Below are 22,008 nucleotides of genomic sequence, written 5' to 3' on the forward strand. Positions count from 1 at the left end.
AAAGCCCCTGTGTGCCCCTGGAAATTGCTGCCACGTGCCTGAAAGTCCCACACAGCAAACCTTGGAGTGCCCCATGGAGCACACAGGCACAGCTGGGAGGATGGAGAGAGCTGGGCAGAACATAAACTGTCCTTGTCAGACCCTAAATCTCCCATTTCACCAGGACAGGGGCTCTTGGGCTCCCTCTACTCTCTCTTTCTGCTGTTTCACAAGCAGGTACTGAAAAGTTGAAGGCCTAAGTTTTCAACTTCCATAATTTTTGTCTGAACTTCTCAACACTAAACACAGACATCCTCTTAGCCCACCCTGATTTCATCCTCTTTTGGTGTCTATCCTGAAAGTTTTATTTTATCAGTCTTTCTTTTTCGCAGAATTCCAGAATCATTAAGGTTGGAAAAGACCTCCAAGATCATTAAGTCCGACTGTGCCTGATCCCCACCTTGTCCCCAGCCCAGAGCACTGAGTGCTCATCCAGCTTTTCCTTGGACACCTCCAGGGATGGGCACTCCAAACCTCCCTGGACAGCCCCTTCCAAGTCCTGAGCACCCTTTCCATGCAGAAATTCCCCCTGATGTCCAACCTCAACCTCCCCTGGAGCAGCTTAAGGCCATTTCCTCTTGTCCTGTCCCTTTTTCCCTGTGACCAGAGCCTGACCCCCACCTAGCTACAGGGGCTTTTTGTTCATTTTGGTTTGTTTCTGTCCTTTTTATTCCTATTTTTTCCCCAAAGCAGGACCCAGAGTTTGAATAGTCAGGGCACATTCACAGTATTTGTATTTAGCCACTAGGTGACACTACAAAACCCTTTATCCAAGAGACTCCAGGATTTCCCAACAGGTACCACACCCTGGGTTATCAAAATAGCTCTGGATGAAGCAGGGCCAGGAAAAAGGGGAGCGGGGAAGAAACTGAACTTTTTTGGGAAGAAATATTCAGTATTATATTTTGAGTGTGGGGAGTTCCTACAAGAGAAATTATTTCAGGTCTCTCATTGTATCTGCAATTTCTGTAGCACACAAAGGAAACCTAAGCAGGGAATGCACTGACAATCTGGAAACTGGGAATAAGTAAGTAAAAAGTGCAGTAATTTGAACAGAATATTGTTTGAAGGCTGTTTTTTTCACTCAGAGAGAAAAAAAAATCCACAAAACCCAAACCCTCCCCACTGTCTGTGGTTTGGTTGCACCTTCAGGGAGAAGAGCACACATCTGCCCAGCCACAATCACCAGCAGCTTCCAGGGTGTGGAGGTGGATAAACTCCAACTAACAAAAGGGTGAAATTACACAGGAAAAGTGACAATTCCTTAATCCCTGTTCCTACACTCATTGCACATTCATACAGCTTCAGCTACAATCCTTTTAGGTGCATTCAGCTACCCAAACACAGGTTTTGTGCCTTCCAAATGGGGGACTCATAAGGCATCATCGTTTATTAGTTCCACACCTTTTGTCACTAAGTTTTGTCACTCAGCTAAGTTTAAGACACCCAAAGTCAGAACTTTCCACTTGGGAATTTATTGCACTTCAGTAAATGAATTTTCAGCTCAAACCTTTTGCTTTCCCAACTGATTTTCTTGAGGACAAGCCTTGATGTCCTTCCTGGGGTGTTGTAAAACACACGCTGAACAAACCTCAAGACTTAATTCAATACTTTTTTACCTTTAGCCATATTGTTTTTAAGTTGCATTACAAGAAAGGTGGTGGAACTGGCCTGGACAATGACAGTGAAGGTTGTCACATCAAGTTTTTACCTCCTTCTCATTATTTAAAGGATGGTATTTCCATTTGCTGTGCTGCCAATTTAACCACATGGCACTTAAGTGCTGGGGCTAAAGACCATTATACACATTAGGATTTATAAATCCTCTGAATTGGAGATTGTGACTCCAAAGAGGTTTTAAAAAAATCTCTGGCAAGCTGTATTTAACTGGAACCTGGGATTGCTTTTAAAGCTCATAAAACTTCCTTCATTTACTTTAAAAGATCCATTTCTGGTCCTCATAACCGGAAAAATAAAATATACAGATCTTTCTGGTCTCTTAAATATTCTTTGGCATCTAGAAATACAATATTTGGGATATTATTTACAGCAGCCATGCAATTATAGCCCATTTAGAGTGGGTGGCTCAGGGGTGGAAGGAATCAACACTAACACATTTCTCCAGCTGATCCACAAAACCAGAGTGCTGGGAAAAGAAGTGCTGGCTCCTCATAATCAAAGTGATCATTTTCTGCCTGAAAATTTGAGATCCAGGTAAAACTGACACAAAACTTCATTTTGTTCCTTTATGCAACCATTTTTTTTTCCCTAAGTATATCAGTACCCACGGTTTTCTGGACTAAGGTATCTGACTGAATGAAGAAAATACATTAATTTCAGTCCATTTCAATACTGTGCTGTTCTGAAATAGCCTCGGGCAGAGCGTGGTGCTGAATGAGAGAGAGGTCAGTGGAGAATTGCTCCCTTTTCGCTTTGCTAATCACATCAATCCCGTTTTGTCACGGTTTTTCTGATGTGACAGCTTGGGGCCACAACAGCTCCAGGAAAGCTGTGCTCTGCTAACACACCCAGAAAGGTGCAAACCAGTCCAGCCACCAGTGGGAAACTGGTGTCCAAGAAAGAGAAATGGATCATCCTCTTCCCTCCCTGCAGTGGTCTGTGACCCCAGGCTGGCCTGCCCTGTGCCCGGTTTACAGAACTTTATTACCCTTTTTACAAAAAGAGTAACTAAATATTGGAGTGGTCCACCTGGGGAGATGGTGGGTTCACCATCTCTGGGTGTGTTGAAGAAAAGACTGGATGTGGCACTTGGTGCCATGGTTTAGTTGAGGTTAGGGTTGATGATCTCAGAGGTCTCTTCCAACCTAAAGGTTCTGATCCTGATTGTGATTCTATGCCCCTGTGACAGCTGTGTTCCAGTGGCACTTGGTGACTGTGTCCCCAGTAAGTCTTGGGAGGCCTCTGCAGGATTTGAGAATCCATCAAATTGCCAGTGAGGGATTTTCAGAACACTTTTCAAGACCTCTGAAAGCAGAGAAGGGAAGGGAGGCAGTGAAGCAGCCCAGCACAACCAGTGGTTCTCCAGGTGTGGGCGTGTTTGAGGGAGCACCAGAAGGAACAAAGTTCTGACAAAGTCACTGCAATATTTGATATTGCCAAAGGCAACGCCCGAGAATTCTGAGAGGGTGAAAGGCACAGCAGATATCATGTTGTGCTTTGATATCCTGCACTCTCACTGGAAGGGAGGGCAGAGGTGACTTTTCAAGAAACCACTCCCTTTCCAGGTATGGGGCTACAAAATCCGGGGTGATTACAAGAACTGCCGGCCTTGAGGTACTGCTACAAAGGATAATAACAATCATACAGCTAATTAGGATAGTGCTGCTCAGGGCAAGGGTATCAGAGCACTTTGCTAATTCCATTAGCTTTCCACCACACCCCTGGAGGAGATCAATAATTCACTATAACCAAGTATGAGAAGGAGAGGACATGGAGGTACCAGAGAATCCTCAAATCCTGATCTTCCTCTAAAACAGAGCTGCACACTTCTCCTGCAGCCTCAGGCAGTCAGAGGAAGCCAAACCTTACCGGTGTGTGAAGGAACACACATGAGCTATACAGGCTGTGGGGGAAAAAGACCATTCCCAGGGTTTTATTGAGACAGGTAACAGGTCACATCCTTATCCACCACTTACTTCATCAACAAAGAGCTGTGCAAAGGTTTGATATTCCTCGCTGCTTGTATTGCTGAAGCCTGGAGAGTATCCCATGTTTGTTATCCAAACTGTGCCACTAAGTTTCTGGAAGGCTGCAAGGTGAAAAAAAGACAATTTCTATAGTGTTTTATGGACTGCAGTCCACGGACAGATGTGTCACACTGTCCAGCATTCACATGTATCAACTCACAGCAGCAGAAGGAAATGGAGCCCAGACCCCAAAAGTCTAAAAATAAATCATCCAGCATCTTAGTCTGCCCTGTCTGAGCTCCAGATGATTCTGCAGGAAGGCACTGACCTCCTGGAGGTCCCACATCTTCCAGCTCTGCCTTCGATGCCCAGAGATGTCTGGAATGTTTCTCCATTCAGGCACTGGGATTGCTGTCCCAGGCTCAGCTGGTTGTCCCTCCAGTCCCTCCAGAGGGAAACCAGTGCAGCATCAAGTCCTCCCTGCAGCCTCAGAGGAAGGCTGGGCAGCTGCTGAGCTTAGACATCTACACTTTGGACAGCTGTGGTGGGGTGAGATGAATCCCAGCAAGGTTACACTTCCCCCCAGTTCACCTCTGCTGGATGGCATTAAGGCAGACTCAAACATTTTGGTTGATTTCCTGAATTCTCAGTGTTTCCCAAACCTCTGGGTTTGGCATTGTTAGTACAGACGCTGAAGTGATCAGAGAAAGGGTTTCTCAAGGCATGGTTTGTGCCCCTGGCATCCACTTAGTGATGATTGAAATCAAATGCTGTGACATTGTCAGTAAGCTGCCTTCACTCTGCCCCCAGCTCGTAACAAATCATCACTCCTGGCACAGCAAAACCTAATGTCTCAATGGTTTCTATAAATACAGGATAGCCTTCACCAAAAACTTCAAGAACTTTATCGTCTGGCTAAGGATTCAGTTTGAAAATTCTGAATCAAGGTACCAGTCTTTACTTTCTGGTGTAGCAACCTGCTTTCCTCCCTGCACACACGCAGCTGCACCTCCACAGGGCATCAGGCACCAGGTTCTAGCTCTATCACATTCTTAAATTCAGTCTTAATCTGCCATTTCAGCCGCTTTCCTTGAAACAGGAGGAATTATAGAGCTCTGCATAAACTCTGTGAACCACTTCACATCCAGGTTCTACTCACACTGGGAAAATAATCACTTCAGGTAGTGGAGGAAAAGAAATAGTAATCAGGTAAAGCTTTAGAGAGGAGAGGAGAAATGCCTGCTTGAAGCAGGTCACTGGAGGAAGGTTCCTTTATCCCAGCATAATTCTGATCCCAAAGGAATCCTCACCACCGACAATGAGATCAAAAGATTTGAGCTTGCTTTTTGCCATGGCTTGTCCTGTCATGTGAACACAGGTATTTAGGGGATAAAACACATTCAATTGTCTGAGATGAGAGGGGGAAATGGTCTGAATAATCCTCAAATAGTAATAAAAAAGCCCCCTGGTATTTAAAAGACCAGACTATGAAGAGTTGGCTGAGGTTGAGTCTCCGCGTCAGAGATGATGCCACAAGGAGGAGCTGGATGTGAACTTCACCAAAAATGGGCTTTTGCCCTGTGAATTTCTTGCCCTGGGCTAGTGAGATGCAACTCTGATGGCTCTTGCTCTTGTTTCTTAGACATAAGTCCTTCACAAACTTCTTTCCCAGCAAAACACTTGGCTGAATGTTTGATTCATCAGGAATACAAAACAACTTCTTGTAAATGGAACTTTTTTTTTGTGTAGAATTTTTCAGGTTTATTCCAGCTGGCAGAAAACTACTTTTATAGGGAGGTTTTGTCAGTTAAAATGAGCTAATTTTATACTTTGAAAAAAACCAGACAACACTTCGTTTTCATTTAAAAAACCCCAAAGTTCTTTTTTTTTTTTAGCAGGAGAGAAGACAGCAGCTGAACAGAGCATTGGCACAGCTGCCCAAGGCAGGGCAGGACAGCAGCAGGGGACAAGTGGTGAGCAGAACTGGTCTTACATGGCTGAAAAAGACATTTTCCAGGGAGAAAGGAATGAAGGAGCGCTAGAAGTGGGGTTGGATGAGTGGAGACCACCAGGAACAGGAGATCAGAGAGGAGGGAGAGAGAAAAGAGCAGAGGGAAGTGTGACTTGGGAGCAGAGAGACATGAAGGGGCAGGAGAGACAGAATAAAGACAAGCAGAAGCAAAACTGAAACAGCCAACCCGAATAGTGACACACTGCAGAAAAAGAAAAACCCATTTAGTGATGGGCAGAGACAGCAGCATTCCTACCCCCAACAAAACTGTGATTTTAAGGCCAAATCTGACTCTCTGAAACATGATTCAGCTCCAATCAACAGGAAAAAAAAAATCCCCTAATTAGCTGCAACACATCTGCCCAAACCCAAACAGATGAAACCTTTGCCAGCATTGTTGCTCTCAATTACAGCTCTTGAAGCAGTGTCTCTCAGGTTTCCAGGCAGCTCCTGCCTCACAGGGGATTTGTGGAGGACTCTGACTAATCATTTTCTGCTGAGAGGAAAGGGAAGGAAAGTCTTTTTCCTCCCCAGCTCCCTAAATTAACTGCACAGACAGCTGCTGCTGCTGTGTCCTGGTGCCAGGGGCTGCAGGGAAACCCAGGATTTGTGAGAAAAGGATGAGCAGCAAATGTTGCCACAAGCCACGCTCAGTGCACCCTTTCATGTGCTTCCTCCTCCTGGAGCTGAAGAAATGCAACATCCATAAAAGCTGCTAAATTGCCAGGAAGAGGAATCGCTTTCACAAGCTGATTTAGCAAAGAGAAAAGTGCCAATTCCTGCAGAAAATACTATTGAGATAGAAAAAAAGTTGCAGGCCCCAAGAAAATAAATTTGATGATGAAAAAGAAAAAAAGTTTTAGATGCCTTTTTCCGAACTCTAAGCGAGGCTTTGCTTCTCCCTCAGATGAATTCCCAGATCCCATGGTGAAGGTTGTGATCCTCACACGGGGCACCATTTGTGATGGTTCTTGCTTCCTTTTTTTCCTTGCCAAAGTCGGGATTAATTCAGGGGAAATGCAGGATTCATGCTCAGACTTGGATGTTTATTATTTCTTATCTATTTAGACTCCTGAGCTGTGAGCTCTAACTAGCAAGTGAGAGAAACAAGGTAAAATGGAGAGCCTCTGACTCTTTCCAAGGTTATTTAAGCACTAATTACCCAATAACGAGGTGACACCTATATTATTTATATTTCTGACCCAAAAATGACCACCCAAGGCCCACAATGAGGACCTTTTTCACCCAATTACAGAAAACCACCCAAACCCAGGAAGAAGAAGTAAGAAGAAGGTGAAGAAGAAGAAGGTGAAGAAGAAGGACTTAGACAATGCCCAAAATCCTCCACCTTGACTCACACGCATTATTACCTATTAAAACCCCCAAATCCAAGTTTCCAGAATTCCAACACCACGGGATGTGTACTCACTGTGGGCTGGGCTGGGGGTTGGAGAGGTGCCTGGAAAAGCTGCTGACCCCAAAGCTCCAGGCTGTCCCTCAGACCAAGAGCTGTTCTCCCTTCCCACCTCTCCATCTGCTCCCAGAGCGGTGGCAATGCCAGCGGTCCCTGTGGCCACCAGAGCTGTGTCAGGGCCACCTCCAGAGCTGGCTGGGGGCACAGCAGCAGCTGTGGGAGTGCTGGTGGCAGCTGAGGCTGTTGGATTTGGAAACAGCCAAACTGAGCTGGGTTGCTGTTGCCTGGGTGAGTTTGGGAGAGCAGCCTTGGCCATGGAGCTTTGTGATGGACTCCAAAGGGTTGGAGGAGCACTTTTGGGACTGTGGGATGTTTGTTTGTCACCCAGGGCTGGTGCAGCAGGGAGGAGTGTGATGATGCTCGATCCTGCAGCAGCCACTGTCTCGGTGGTGGCAGTGGGAGCAGGGACTGCAGGGCTTCCCTCTTCAAGAGCCAAGCCTGTGCTGGTTCTTCTTTCAGGAGCCATGGTTTCAGCCAGAAGATCCACAATCTCACCTGCAACACAGTGAACACACCCTGAAATGGGGCCTGGAGCAGGTGGAGGAGGCACCTCGAGTTTGCCTGAATTTCACTGTTTGCATCTTGTTCTCACACAGCCTCAAGAAAACCACGTATATTTTTAGAACTTATCTATTTTGCGTACAAATTTCTCCTGTGGGAGGAGAAAGATGATCAGTGGTGATGTTCACCAATGAAGAGTATCTTTGCAATCTTTGGCCTGCTTGTCAAAGGTGTATGAGTTGGAGTCAGAGAAATAAAGTGGAGAACTTTTCCTGCTGACCTTTCTGCTGCCTGCTTTGTTCTTTCGTGTCCCTGACAGTGACAGGCACCAGGGCCTGGCCCAAAAATGGCACTGAGGTCACTCAGCCACCCATGGCAGCATTACAGAAACAGGTCCTGGGTGCTCCTGGACACACTGCGATTTTTATGGGGTTGAATCTGGTTTGTGCCTGCACAAAGAAGCAGATTTGATCCCTGGGCCTCGTGTTCTGGCTGGTGAGAAAGGTCAACTGGGTGGGAGGAAATTAGCCACAGACACAGCAGGAGAGGGAAAAGTACTCCTTGCAGTTATCAGATTTATCAAGAACGATCTCACTGAGATTTCACCTGAATATATATATATTTAAAAGTATATATTTAAAATATATAAAAATTATATCTATATATTTATAATTTTTATATTTTATATTTGTTATTGTTATTATTATTATTATTATTATTATTATTATTATTATTATTATTATTATTAGAGACAGGCCATATATACCCCTCCAGCCACAGACTTCAAAGGTACAATTATATGAATTTTATATGCTATAAAAGCAAATGTAAAACCCCACAACTTATTCCAATGTTTCATGGTCAAAAAACCCCACAAAAAAAAAAAAAAAAAAAAAAAAAAAACACAAAAAAACAAACTCAAAAAAAAAAAAAAAAAAAACCAAAAAAACCTAGATGCCAGTCCTTTTTCTCACCCTCACAGTTTCTTCCAGGTCGGGCTGGGTTGGTGTCCATGGTTGCCTTGCACCTGCACGTGTAGGAGCCCATCAGGTTGATACACTCTGCAAACACAGAGCAGTCATTCTCGGCTTGGGAGGCACATTCATCCCAGTCTGTGGGACCAAAACAAGAACAAGGGTCAGAGAGCCTCCCTGCTGGCTGCACTGAGCTACAAACAATCATTAAGTAGCCCTTTTTTAATTTACTTCTGTGGTCTTCCTTTTTCGTCCTTTACCTGTCAGCCAAGCTCTGAATGATGCAGAACGTTGTTTTGTTATTCACTTGTTTTTGTGCTCTGAAAAGTATTTTCTCTGAGTAAAGACTTTTTAAATAATTGTTGTTAGAGGTAAACACATTTAAAGTGGAAAAATGCTGTAGGTTTGTATTGCAGTTGTATCAAAATCACTCACTATACCAAGTTCTGTGTACAGCACTTCCAGATATATCTGGTAATTAATAGGTCTGTTACCACTAGCTACCAGCAGATACAACATTAAACAGAGACTTAATCCAAATAATCTTCTGCTTCAAATAAAAAGTAAATGCTAGCAGCTCCCACGGGAAGCACTATTCTGTTCTTAACAGAGGAAGTGCTAAGGGCAAAATCTCTTTTTGTACAATTTTTCTTCTCAAAAGTAATGCTGTAAAACTGTGACCCTCTTTCTGGCAGTGTCAGAAGAGACATCCTGATCCGTCAATGCATAAAGATGCTCTAAGGGTGTCCCTTATGTCTGATTTCAGCTGCTCTGAATCAGTTAGAGATGCCTTTTCATGCAGTTATAGACCTATTTTATTGCTGAGTCTCTTCTCTTTCAAGGGATTTTTATCTGGAGCCCGTGTGTTGCCATTCACACCCTGTTCCAGCAAATCTGCAAGGGCTGAGTTAGTCCTTTGGACAGGAATAATTCCAGTATTTAGAATATATAGTATATATATATCCAGAATAATATCCCTCCTGAGAGAGGGAGAGCAGCAAATGAGGCCAAAAACTGTGTCTTGGGACAAAGAATTCTGATCAGGGACTAGAAAATTGTTTTGAGTAGCAAATTAATATAAGTGCTTGTTCTGCAAACCTGCAGATTATTGATGGTGCTTATTTCTCTGAAACAAAGGAATATCCCACATTCCATGTGCATGCACATACATGCACTCACCCTCTGCTTGCTTTCCCTTCCTTCTAGCTAATATTTCGTTTCTTTTAGCTTTTTTTTGTCATTGGGTAATTGCTGTGTCCATGACAGTCTCCATTAGACTAAACTCCATTAGTTTCATGTGCCTGTGGCCAGCAGTTGCCTATTATGTTCCAGCCTAAGCCACTTAGAGGGAATGCAGAAGTGTGCAGGACTGGCTGAACACCAGAGATGAAATCTCGTTAATTCCTGACCGTGCTATGAAATAATTGTGACCCTTGGTGGCTTCCAACACCATCTGAGAGATGCTAATTGCCAAATCACTTACATTCACTGCCTCCATTGTCTCTGAGGGTTTCCTTTCTCCTCACTTAGCACAGCTTTTAAAGCAAATTCCTTCACCTCTGATGGCCACATTCAATCATGCATCAGTAAAAACACTGGCACTGACTGGTGCATCACTTGTGCACATCCACACACACACACTCTGCTCTTTTTTCCTCCCTAAACCATCACATCTCAGCCAAGGTCTGCTCGGAGCTCTCTTTTTGCACTCTTGGCACCTCTCTGGCTCTTCACATTTGGCACTTCCCTACACACACCTCAACCAACAGCCTTAGTCCAAAAATTATCAACAAGCCACCTTTGTATTCACCCTGATTATACATCTGTAAGGGGAACATGCAAAGGGTAAAAATCTGTGAAATTCCTTTGCCAGATGATGTTGCAGATGCTAAAAATTTATCTGATTTGATGGGGGAGATTCATGGGGGAATAAACAAACCCTAAGAAATCCCTCTGGATTGAGGGAGTCCTGGGGCTGAAAACAGTTGTTGGCTAAGGGTTTGTTAGTGGGAGGTGATGCCTTCTCCAGGAGTTGGCTCCTGGCTGCTGCTGAAGCAGTGACATTGTGCCACAAGGATCTTGGGGCTGACTCAGCACACATCCCTTTCTCTTCTCTTACCATGCCCCACAAAACAGATTTTATTATCTCTATCCATCATGGCAATAAACTTAATAATTTATGGATCTTGGAGGACATGTGGTCCACTCCCTTCAGTTGTGCTGTCCCTTCTGACTTCTCCTCCTTGTTTTTCACAGCTGAATGGGCTGTCACTAAACCAAGCACAAAGGCTGGTGGTGGCTGGGCTGCAGGGAGGATCCAGGGCACAGGATCTGGGTGGGCTCATTGCCAAAGGTCATGTCCTGGCGCTCTTTGGGGTCAGGAAGCAAAACACCCCATTTTACAAATCCTTCCTTTATGTGTTTCACTCCTTATTTTCCACTGAGGAAACTCATGTCGAAGAAACTCTTTGGGTATAGCTAAAAAATGAACCCTTTTCTCAGCCCCTAAGGAGGAGTGGAGGTGTTGGCTGTGCCCCTGGCTAAGTGTGGTGCTACTGGAAGCCACCTGGTTTTCTGCAGCTAAAGTCCAGAGCTATCACCTTCTTCTTCCTCGGCCTTTTGGTCCCAGGATCAATAAGATTTACTAAGTATTTTGGCACACATCAGCATCTTGCAATTCAGTCTCAGCTGCCACTGTGATATTTGTAGGCTTTGAGTGCAATCCTGTTTTTTCCTGTACTGTTCTCCTTAACCTCCACATGCTCTGCAACTCCAAAGGGAGTTTTTCCTGCTCAGAAAGGCTCCATACAGCAAGAGAGAAGAATAACCCATTCTGTGGCTTTGGCAACTTTCTGAACTCTGCTGGGAAACCTGAGGACAGAACTCAGTCCTTTTGAAGATAAAAGTGGTGATAACAGGATCAGACAAAGGCCTGGTTTAACATACATTCCACGAATGTTTCTTCAGTCCTATTCACAATAAGGACATTTGGGAATTCCTCTGGCTGGGTTTCTTCAGTGAAGATGTTAGATTTCTTAAACCTTGGCCCAAATACAGTCCCCCAATCCTGGAGCACAGAACTGTCTAGAGGGTGTGTGTGTATCTAAAGGCTACAGATATTCCACAGTAATCCTGTCTGCCATTCAGCTCGAGAATGATGTGGCAAACTTCCAGCTGGGGACAGAGAGGAAAGGGAGGAAAATGAGTAGGGAAACCAAGGGCTCCACTTGGGTTAAACACAGGGAGGAGAAGCAGTGCCTGCAGGTACCTGGGGACAGCCAGTGCTCCTTTGTCTGACCCTTCTGGGCTGATGCATAAAAACCTTGGAAGAATTCTCACATCATGGTTTTCTCTTCCAAACAAACTACATCCTTTCTTTCTCTAGTTTGTGAAGAATATTGGTGATACCTCACATGATCAAAACACAAACGCTGCTTTCTTCTTTGAAAAAAATAACAGCAAGAATTACCTTTGACTGCGGTGTTTTGCTGATCCACCACAAACACGGAGCCATTGTGCAGGTAGGAAAGCACTGGGGCAAATGTGGAGGCATCCACTGGACACTCAGGATCCTGCACGGTGATTCTGAGCCTCACAATGATGCTTCCCACTGCCAGGGATTCAATCTGCACTTTCAGCTTCCCAGATTTGTACAAGGCAGAAATGTTGGGTGGAAATGAATTTTCGAGCTGAGCGAAGGGAGAGAAGCATTGACAATTAGGGAACCTAATTTGAAATACTTATATAAGCCCAACATAGAAATGCTGTAAAAAAAAAAAAAAAGTCCTGAATTGTTTCAGAAACTGTATTTTTCAGAGATTATTGTGGCACAAAGTAATGCCAGTCTGCTTGGTGCAACCCTGCTGAGAAGGACTTGGGGGTGCTGGTGGATGAGGGGCTGGACATGCCCTGGCTGTGTGCACTGAGATCCAGAAACTCTCTGTGTGCTGGGCATCACCAAAAACGTGGGCAGCAGGAGAGGGGGAATTCTGCCCCTCTGCCCCTTCAGGTGAGATCCCACCAGCTGCATCCAGCCCAGGGCCTGGCACAGGAAGGATGTGGAGAGAGTCCAGAGGAGGCACCAAGATCAGAGCAGCTCTGCTGTCAGGAAAGGCTGAGAGAATTGGGATTGTTCAGCCTGGAAAGCAGAAGGCTCTGGGGAGACTTAATTGTGACCTTCCAGTACCTGAAGGGAACTTACTGGAAAGATGAGGCAAGACTATTTACAAGGGCCTGGAGTGACAGGACAAGGGGGAATTACTTCAAACTGACAGAGTGTAGGGTTAGATTAAATACTAGGATAAACTTCTTTACTGTGAGGGTGGTGAAGCCCTGGCACAGACAAAACTGTGGCTGCACCATCCCTAGAAGTGTCCAAGGCCATGTTGAACAGGGCTCAGAGCAATTTGGTCTGGTGGAAGGTGTCCCTGCCCATGGCAGGGGTTTGGAACTGGATAATCTTCAAGACTTCTTCCAACCCAAACCATTCTGTGGTAATTCTATGATACCTTTGAAAACTGTATCCATCTGACCACTGGTCTTACAAACCAAGTTCCAAAGGCTGGCTTAAGGAAGCAGAATTCCCCCTGGCCCTCTTTGATGAAGCAGAGCTGAGCTGTCCTGCTAAGTGCATGCAGCAGAGCCTTCTTGTTGTTATCTCTGTATGTCACATACACATTTTATTTTATTTACAAGTGTGGGCATGGCTTTAATTCCCAGAGTCCAATAACAAGGAAACCTCAGGATGAGAGACAAGAAAAATGGGGGTGGATACCTTAAAAAAAAAACCCCATGTTTGAGACAGCCCAGCATCAAGGCAGCATCACAATTTCCTCATGGTTAATCACCAACCCAGTGAGCCCTCACTTCAGCTGAACAAATGCAGTACTCTGAACACTGAAGCTGGCACACTGCTGTCAATATTTGAGCTGTGCAGGAGCTGGCAGTTTTACCTTACATGTCTAGAAGGCTGCTCCTTGTTGGAGCCTTTTGTTCCTGCATACACCCCAAAGCTGCCTTTGAGCACGAGCAGAGCCATGAATCAGCTTTGCTCCCATTCAGTCAGAGCTTGCTCAAAAAGATCCCCACAAACAAGCTGTTTAGCTGGTCTAAGCTCACATCAGGGTAGAGAGGGAAGAAAATGAGGAGAGAAGAAATGAGAGGGGGATGCTGTGCTCACAAACACCCAAGGAGGCAGAAGCAACACAGGTGGGCAATGCTCCTTTTTCTTCCCAGCCTGATGAAGTCAAACAGTTCTGCATTAATCTCAGAGACGACTCACTCACCAAAATCATCCCACACAACAAACGTGAGCAATTTCCAACAGTGGGAAATAAAACCTTGCGAGGAGGTTCAGCTAGCAATTTCTGTAGGGCAAATGCCTCCTCTCCAGTGTCTTTGAACATATAGCTGCTTTATTGGTTTGGCTTTTTCCCTTGCATTTAAATTCACACATGGTTATAAAGTCACCCTTTGTTTTGGGGAAGATTTGTTTGGGATGGAGATTCCCAGCTCCTCTGTATGGGCCCTGTTCTGTGCAGCAAAACTGTAGGAGATTGCTCCATCTGAAACATCTCCCTTTTTTTTTTTTTTTTTTTTTTTTTGGGAAGCTGAGAGCTGCAGGCACCAGACTTCATGACTCAGGTTTTGTTTCTGGCTGATTACACCTGACTGTGGACAGTGGCCACAATGTGTGCAGGCAAGGAATGGGGCTGGAGAAGAAAGCCTGATCCAGATACTTTTCTTGAAAGAAGAAAGAGCTCTGAGAGGAGTAAGACATTTATTGAGTAGACTCTGCTGAAATGAATGCCAGGAATGCCATTTCAATAATCCATTTAAAAGCCTCAAGTTAATTTACTGTGAGTTTATTGCCAAATTAAAGATCCAAGGAAAGAAGCCTCTGTTGCATGCCTGCATTTATAATTCCTTCACTCTTCTGTAGGGAAAAATTCTCACTGCCTTCATTGCTAACAAGACCAAGGGCTTGATCTGTCTAGTCGGCTGAATTTTGTTGTAATTATAAAGAAAGGTCACAGGAAATAGTATGCTGATTTTAAATGAATATTTCATCCAGGCATAAAATCCTCTATTAGATTAAATAAATTTTACATTGAAAAAATATATATATTACCCGGAGATATAGCCATTTTACCTCTGTAAATAACAGTCTTGAAAATTCCTCATATGCTGAGCTGCTGGAATTATGGAAATCATCAGTGAAGTTGTAGTTGAGAATCCTCATAGTAACATCAAATATCTTGGCCTCTGTAGAACATAACATTAAAACACACTGACAAAGTAGGAAAAGATTCAGTTCAAACTCAGGTACCTGGACCAAAATCTCAGCTGATGGAAGAAAAGAGGACAAGATTGAGAGAGTTTGGTATGAAATAATTAAAAAAAAAAATAAAGCAAATAGCCTCCGACAAGCTTCTGATACATTGAGAAGACGCACTTATATCAGGTCTGAAGAGATATTTTGGTGCCTCATTGCAACTGCATGAGAACTGGGTGTACACATATTTTATGTGTGGGTTTACACATCCCTGGGCCTGGCCCTACACAACTCCTGCCCTGAAGTTACACCCAGGGCTGAATTGCCCATGGGCTCATCTCTGGCCCACCAGTCACAGCTTTTATTTATTGACTTTCCTGATCTTGGCAGTGGGGAGGGTTAAAAACACTCTTAAACTGAAAACAGAACAAAAAGCTCTGCATGCCCCTTGTGTGTGTGGTGAGCCCTGACAGATACTGCACAGAGCACAGGAGCCAAAAGCAGGAGCCAAGGAATCTCTAACTGCTTTGTCCTGTATAAACACTCCAAGGCTGTTACTCCTTGGACTGATCCTTGGAAAACTTCTCTTTTTCTCCAAGGGCTCCGACTTCATACTCTGAAGGTCAGCCCCCTGTTTTCATAATCACCAGACCTTCTACTTTCCCTCCACAAAGGGAGTAATTTCCTTCTGACCCAAACTGGAATAACCCTCCTCTCATCAAAGGGAAAGCTCTTTGGGATAAACATGAACAGCAGCATTCCCACTGTGGTCAGTAATAAATAGTTCACTGCCTGCTCTTTGAAAAAAAAAAAAAGGGGGAGAGATTTATTTCTTTATTTGCATGGAGGCTTAGGAAATAATTTAAGGCTAGAGAAAAAGCAAAATTATCTGTGATCAACACACTGGGGCCTCAGGAAGCTCCCAGCACCAGTTAATTGAACAGAATGGGCAGGTATTCTGCAGCTTTGTTACTCAGCCCTTGTAATTCTCTTTAATCCTTTATTCAGCAGAATCTGCCCTTCCTTTGGGCACTCTTGTTAGCACAGCTGAGCCCTTGACAAACCAGTTGCCTGGATTTCCCACTGCCCACAGCCATCAGCCTGGAAAAAACAAAGTCTGCTGGGAGATGGGTGGCAGCAGAAAGCAGTGCCAGGCACCAAAGAAATAAATTTCTAAAAAAGAATTATAGTTTAGGCTGAAATCTGTAATAGTCTAATCAGCTCCAGCACTGCTTTATGCACTAAGGCCAAAGTCCTGCTGCCTGATATTCTGGGTTGGATAAATGCTGGAGAAGATGAGTTTAAAAGTGCTGAAGAAGGTGGGAAATGTTCTTCAAGTGAGGACCAAAGGAACATTGCAGAACTGCAAGTGCATGGGGATGGAAAGAGGAGAAGGGAGAAGATAGAGAGATGCTATATTACATATAGATGTATTTTAAAGGGTTTCTTTACCTGTTTTAACATTTTGATGGGAGATAATGGCTGTTCCACAAGTTTCATAGCTGATCTCTACTGAATACATCACACCTGCTTCCAGGTGAGACACAACCACTTGCATTTCCTCTGTCCTCAGGTTTTGCACAGTTTCATTGCCCTTGGACACCCGGACTCGGAAGGTGTGGTTCAGAGAGGAACTGACAAGCCAGGACATTTCAAAGCTGCTGCTGGTAACACCGAGGACTCGATGGTTTGTAAGTGCAGAGGGATCTGTTGCAGCCCCAGGAAGAGTTGGCACAGAAAAAGCAACATTTCACTTTTAAATCCACTACAGACAAGCACTTGGACAGTCAATAGGGTAAGGTTCTCTTTACACCAGGACACAATCTGCCCCTCTCACACTAGCAGATCCCCTCACCCATGAACCATGCCACCAGAGTGACTGATTCAGTGTTTAACCTTTTTATTTCCTTTTACTATATGCACTTCTGTTCCATCATAGAATCACAGAATAGTTTGGGCTGGAAAAACCCTTGAAGACCATTCAGTTTCCACCCCCAGCCATGGGCAGAGACATCTTCCACTAGACCAGGCTGCTCAGAGTCCCATCCAACCTGGTCCTGAACCCTTCCAGGGATGAGACAGCCACAGTTCCTCTGGACAACCTAATCTCCTCCAAATCTCCAGTCACATAAATCATAAGCCAGTGCAAGAAACAGGAATAAGCTTAGAAGAGTGACTCTGGCTGCTCTACATGTGTTGACACCTGCTTTGCCTCCTGTCACTTTAATCATCAAAATGCACCCGTTCAGGCAAAGGTTGCCTGGATTTATCCTGGAAAACCCCCCCAGACCTCAGCTAAGAGAGGCTGGGGGAGAATGGTGTGCAGCACTTCAGCTGTTATCCTGCAATTCCAGTGCAATCATTGTCATGTCAACGGGAAAAGACAGAGATGATTCCTCCCCTGGGAGGAGGAGGTGTTTAAGTTGGGTAGGATGAGTTGCCCTGCAGCAGAGCAAGTCTGTCTGGCTCAAAAGAGAGAGAGAGAGAAAGCCCAGACAAGAACCTCTCTGCTGGAGAGAGCTGGGCCAGGTGAGATGAGCATCACACCCTGTGCTAACCCAGAGGTCACAGCATGTTGCTGCCACAGCTTCAAGCCTTTCATGCTAGTGCTTAGACTGAGGAAAAATGGTTGTTTTCATAAATGGCTTCAATAGAACACGATTTGGGTGTGTTTTGGGCCAAACTCCCCCAAAGCCACTTCCTCCTGCACTGAAGGGGCCTCTGTTTAACTCCTCTGGCTTCACCTTCAATCAGAGCCTGTGGGTGAAGATCAAGAACACCCAGCCTGTCTCTCTGAACTCTCAAAGAACAACTTCAATCTATTCCTTCCCACAGAAGAACAGGGTGTTGTTAAAAGGATTGTAATAACTCTTGCCTGAAAGGGCTGGATCACCCATATAAACACAAATCTACTGAGGTTTGTTCCCATCACAAATCAAGAAAACATTTATTAAAATCCAAATTTACTTACAGCACCCAGCATCTGTAGATTGGTTGGTTATGGACAAGACACTTGATTTCCTTACAGAAGGAGAGCTAATACCAGTGTTAACAGCATTTACTGAACTTGGAGTGGATGCTACAATGCCTAGGGGAAAATCATATTATCAAAGAGTTAGAGTATTTCTAAGAAAGCAAATCCAAAATACTACCATTCATGTTTTCCACATGAAAAGCAGCAGTAGAAGTAATAGAAATAGAAAATAAAGGTATTATCATATCACAAAAGCATGAAGTAATACATTATCTTAATTTTTGAGATTAAGGGATTGTAAAATTGTTTTCTAACTAAAGCATCAAATCTGCAGGCAGTTATTCATCTCATTAAGTTAAAGCCTATTAGCAGGCCCATTGATGTCTGTGGGCTGTAAGTATATTTTGCTGAACTGGTAGCACAAGGAATTATTTCAGCCAGAGCCAAACTCCAGCTGCTTGCAGCAGAGGGCTCAGCAGCAGAGCAGCAGCCCAGGGTGGGATCACAAAACCACTGAGTCTGGGCTGCAGTCAAAAAAGGAAAAAAGGAAATTGCAGCAATAATGCCACTAATTGTTTCTCAAAGAGGCTGGGGAGGTGCACAGAAAACAAGTGACTTGCTCTGAGAAGCAGTAGGGTCTGAAGTTTTAGGTTTTGGCAGGTGAGTGAGGACAGCTGAGGGTGAAATAGAAGAAACAGAAAGGAACTGTGAAAGAAATACTCTGCATTTCCATCAGAAATAGGTAACAGGTTTATGTGGCATTTTCTCCCAACAGGAGGAGAAGGGGCACTCGTGCTCCAGGAATTCCTGCAGGTGACTCCTGCAAAGGAGCACAAAGTCCTGCAGGAACATCCCCAGCACTTCCCAAGGTGAGACCTACATTTCCTTACCTTCCATCCTCGGGCTCAGCCAGGGAGGGATGACAGTGGCACGTTCATGCTGAGGGTGGCAGCTGTAATAACCCTCCAGGTTTACACAGCTGCTTTTCTCAGGGCAAGCATTGAATCCAGCATAGGAGCATTCATTGACATCTAGGAAGAACAACACACCTTGCACAGCCATTGGGATAAACTCAGTGTAAAGCTGCAGTGATGCTGTTAAAGCCATTCTGGATTTTATCACCCTATCACTTTTTACCCCAATTCTTTGGAATTAGAGGACAGTTAGGGGCAGCTCCTGCTTCCAGCTGTAGGATGCCAAAGCAGAGATGTCAGCACAGGAGGCAGGAGGACTACCCTGTGATTTCCCTGAAAGCTGGACTGAGTAAACACAGAGTAAGAAGCATTGAAAATGGTGCTTATGGATGCACTTCAGGAGTGAAAATGTTCAGATGACTGCAGAGCAATAAGCAGATTGACATAATTTAAAATTAATATATTGAAATGTTTATGTGGCATTTAAAAAGTATGCAGTAACATGCTATTGTGATTAACAGATGAAATATGATTTGTTTCATACAAGCCACTGGAAGTAACATGGCAACAGAATATTGCAAGAAAACAGTTCTTTTAAGAGCCTGTTCAGTACAACTAATGATTGTGCTACAAATATGCACATATTTGCTTTTTCATCTGAACAACTATGTTACTGGGAGAAAATAAATTTTAGGGTTCAGAAGCGTTCCCTTCCAAACTATTCACTCCAAATTAATCATTAACTCTTCATCCTACAACAGAAAGCTCAGGGCTGTGTTTGCAACGTTTGCAAAGATCCTCTGTGCCAACTTTGAAAGCAAATTCATGGTTATTTAAATGAGATCCCAAGTGAAGAGGGATGAAATCCCTTAAAATGTGACAGGATTACAATCAGTGACCTTGCACCTCCGTGTCAATCACTTCATACACTCGCTTCACCATGGCCTTCAGGGAGGAGGAAACCTCTGCCAGAGGAGCTGGATGATGGTGCATTCCCAGGAGAAGCTGGGAGGCCACTGTCCCAGTGTAGATGTCCCCATGGTGACTCTGGATGTGGTGCACAGAGACATTCAGGGGCTGCAGTGCCCCAGTGATCTGGAAAACAAAAACCCAGCAAACATTGGAGCACCTGGTTCATTCCCCAGCACGTGAATTCGTATTATGCTAATAACCAGAATATGAATTATCATGGTTATTATCATAACCTGAGTGTAGAGAGAAATTCAGAAACCATGACAAAGTGGTAAACCTTATGTATTTATGCAGGGTGAGTTCTCATCTTCACATCTCACAATAGATTTATGCTACAGAAATGCCAACTAAAGGGGGTGTGGAGCTGATCTCAAAATGCTTTGGCAGAAGGTGCAACCCAGGAAGAGGTGGGAAAAGTCCTGCTTTGCAAAGTCTCAGTGGATTACAGGACATTACTACAATTCACCTGCAATAAAGCTGTCCAACCCTCCTGAATCTGAACAGCTAAATGGACTGCTGGCAAAGGGAACAGAAAGGAAAAGAGACAAAGCAATAGGCTCAGGATGAGGGGAGGGATTAAGAGCCACAGAGAGAACCTAGAGACACCAAAGCATCCCAGCTGAGAGTCAGGAATGAGAGAGGGGATCTGCTGCTGGGCTGAGCATTAAGAGTCAGCAGGACACTGAGTGTGAGTGAGCAGCTCAGTGAACAGCTTCACCTCAACTCCCCATTTCTTGAGTGTTTGACTTTCACGCGGCTTGTTTCAGACCAAGATATAAAAGCCTCGGTGGATCCTTGCTCCACTCCCTGCAACAGCAACAGGAGCAGGGTTTCATGGTTTTTTAGGATATGAGAAGGGGAAATCAGATAGAAGGAAGAATTACACTCATCCTGTTATCATTTCTATTCCCCTGCCCATCAGTGCCAGCAGATTATGGCAGAGAGGTTTGTCTTGGAAAGGCCCAAATTAAAACTCCATATCAGAGAACATCATGCTTTGAAGGTCCTGAAGACTGGTCCCAGTCTGTCATAGGCCTGAAATTGAACTGAGACAGAGCTGGAGCAAGCACTTAATTAAGCAGGAAAACCCCCTTTATTTCAGTATGTTTTTTAATTGCTTTTGGAAGACACCTGAAAATTTTGCTAAAGAAGCTGATAAATCAATTACTTGAATTGCTTAAGGACACATTCAGGCATCAGAAATACAGAAATAATCAGAAACAGGGAAAAAAAATCAATCTAGCAGAACAAAGTGGGAGCAAAGAGTGGCCCCCGAGTGACAGAATCATGGGCACAACGAGGGAGGAGTTTATTTTGTACATACCACGGAGTGCAAAAGGCGGGAATGATTCAGAAGATGGGAATCCACCCGGATTAATTCATTAAAATCCATTTTCACCAGCACCGTCACGTTGTACCAGAACATCCTCCCTGCAGGAGAGGAAATAAAACAGCCAAGTCATCTGCGGTGCTACAGAAAGCCACAGGAGCTTCAGGGAGACTCTGAGGAGACAAAGCAAGATTGGACTTGGCAAATGTGAGGGGACCACGAGCAGCCACCAGCAAGGGCCTCCCTCCTCTGCCACATGCCACAGGCAGAGCAGGCAGCCAAGAAAGTGGAGCCAAGGAAGGTTTGCTGGACCCACAGCACCCACACACCACTCAGTGCTCAGGGGTGCAAGCGCTGAAGCTGAATATCCTGGAACCCATCCACGGCAGACTCCTGTATTTGTTTTAGGGAGAGCTATGGTAACAGTTTTCCTGCCCACTCCCACCCTCAGGAGGGAAAATTAAGGATGTTTCTATTAGAAGCAGCATTGAATTTATCAGTAACATACCCTCTGGCATGGGATCCACGCAGCCTGCTCCTTTGGATGAGCTGCAGCATTTTTTCAGCCCTGGACATTCAGTATCGAACGTGCAAGGGTAATCAAATGTTTCCACATCCTTCACTGGACAAATACCAGGTCTTGAGGCAAATATACTGGATCTGTTGAGTGCTAAGTAACAAAAACATTTCTGAGAACAAAAATACAGAAAGTGGTTTCCATAAAATTGTGATATTTAATTTATACCAAACACCTCCTCCTCATTTTAGAAGCGTGTCTGTTCGGAGTTTTTAATGGGAAGAAAACAGCAGCCTAAAATACCATTATTTCATTTCAAGGGTGTAAATATTCTCAGATCTTTCTCTTGTCCATGACATTTCTCTTACAGACATTTTGAGT

At 44.4% G+C, this 22,008-nt stretch overlaps 1 protein-coding gene across 1 annotated transcript in view; it reads right to left on the reverse strand.

Annotated features, from left to right (window-relative positions):
- Positions 1-22,008, reverse strand: part of UMODL1 (uromodulin like 1) — a 48,013-nt gene that overhangs the window by 14,941 nt on the left and 11,064 nt on the right. The window contains exons 3-13 of the mRNA XM_066340554.1: positions 21,619-21,780; positions 21,105-21,211; positions 19,708-19,903; positions 18,785-18,925; positions 17,892-18,008; positions 16,373-16,627; positions 14,798-14,910; positions 12,116-12,335; positions 8,647-8,784; positions 7,109-7,666; positions 3,696-3,808 (exon numbers count right to left, since the gene is read on the reverse strand). Coding sequence (XP_066196651.1) covers positions 3,696-3,808; positions 7,109-7,666; positions 8,647-8,784; positions 12,116-12,335; positions 14,798-14,910; positions 16,373-16,627; positions 17,892-18,008; positions 18,785-18,925; positions 19,708-19,903; positions 21,105-21,211; positions 21,619-21,780 — 2,120 coding nt within the window. The remainder of the gene's footprint in view (positions 1-3,695; positions 3,809-7,108; positions 7,667-8,646; positions 8,785-12,115; positions 12,336-14,797; positions 14,911-16,372; positions 16,628-17,891; positions 18,009-18,784; positions 18,926-19,707; positions 19,904-21,104; positions 21,212-21,618; positions 21,781-22,008) is intronic.

Source organism: Sylvia atricapilla, chromosome 2 (genome assembly GCF_009819655.1).
Source record: "Sylvia atricapilla isolate bSylAtr1 chromosome 2, bSylAtr1.pri, whole genome shotgun sequence".
NCBI classification, from domain to species: Eukaryota; Metazoa; Chordata; class Aves; order Passeriformes; family Sylviidae; genus Sylvia; species Sylvia atricapilla.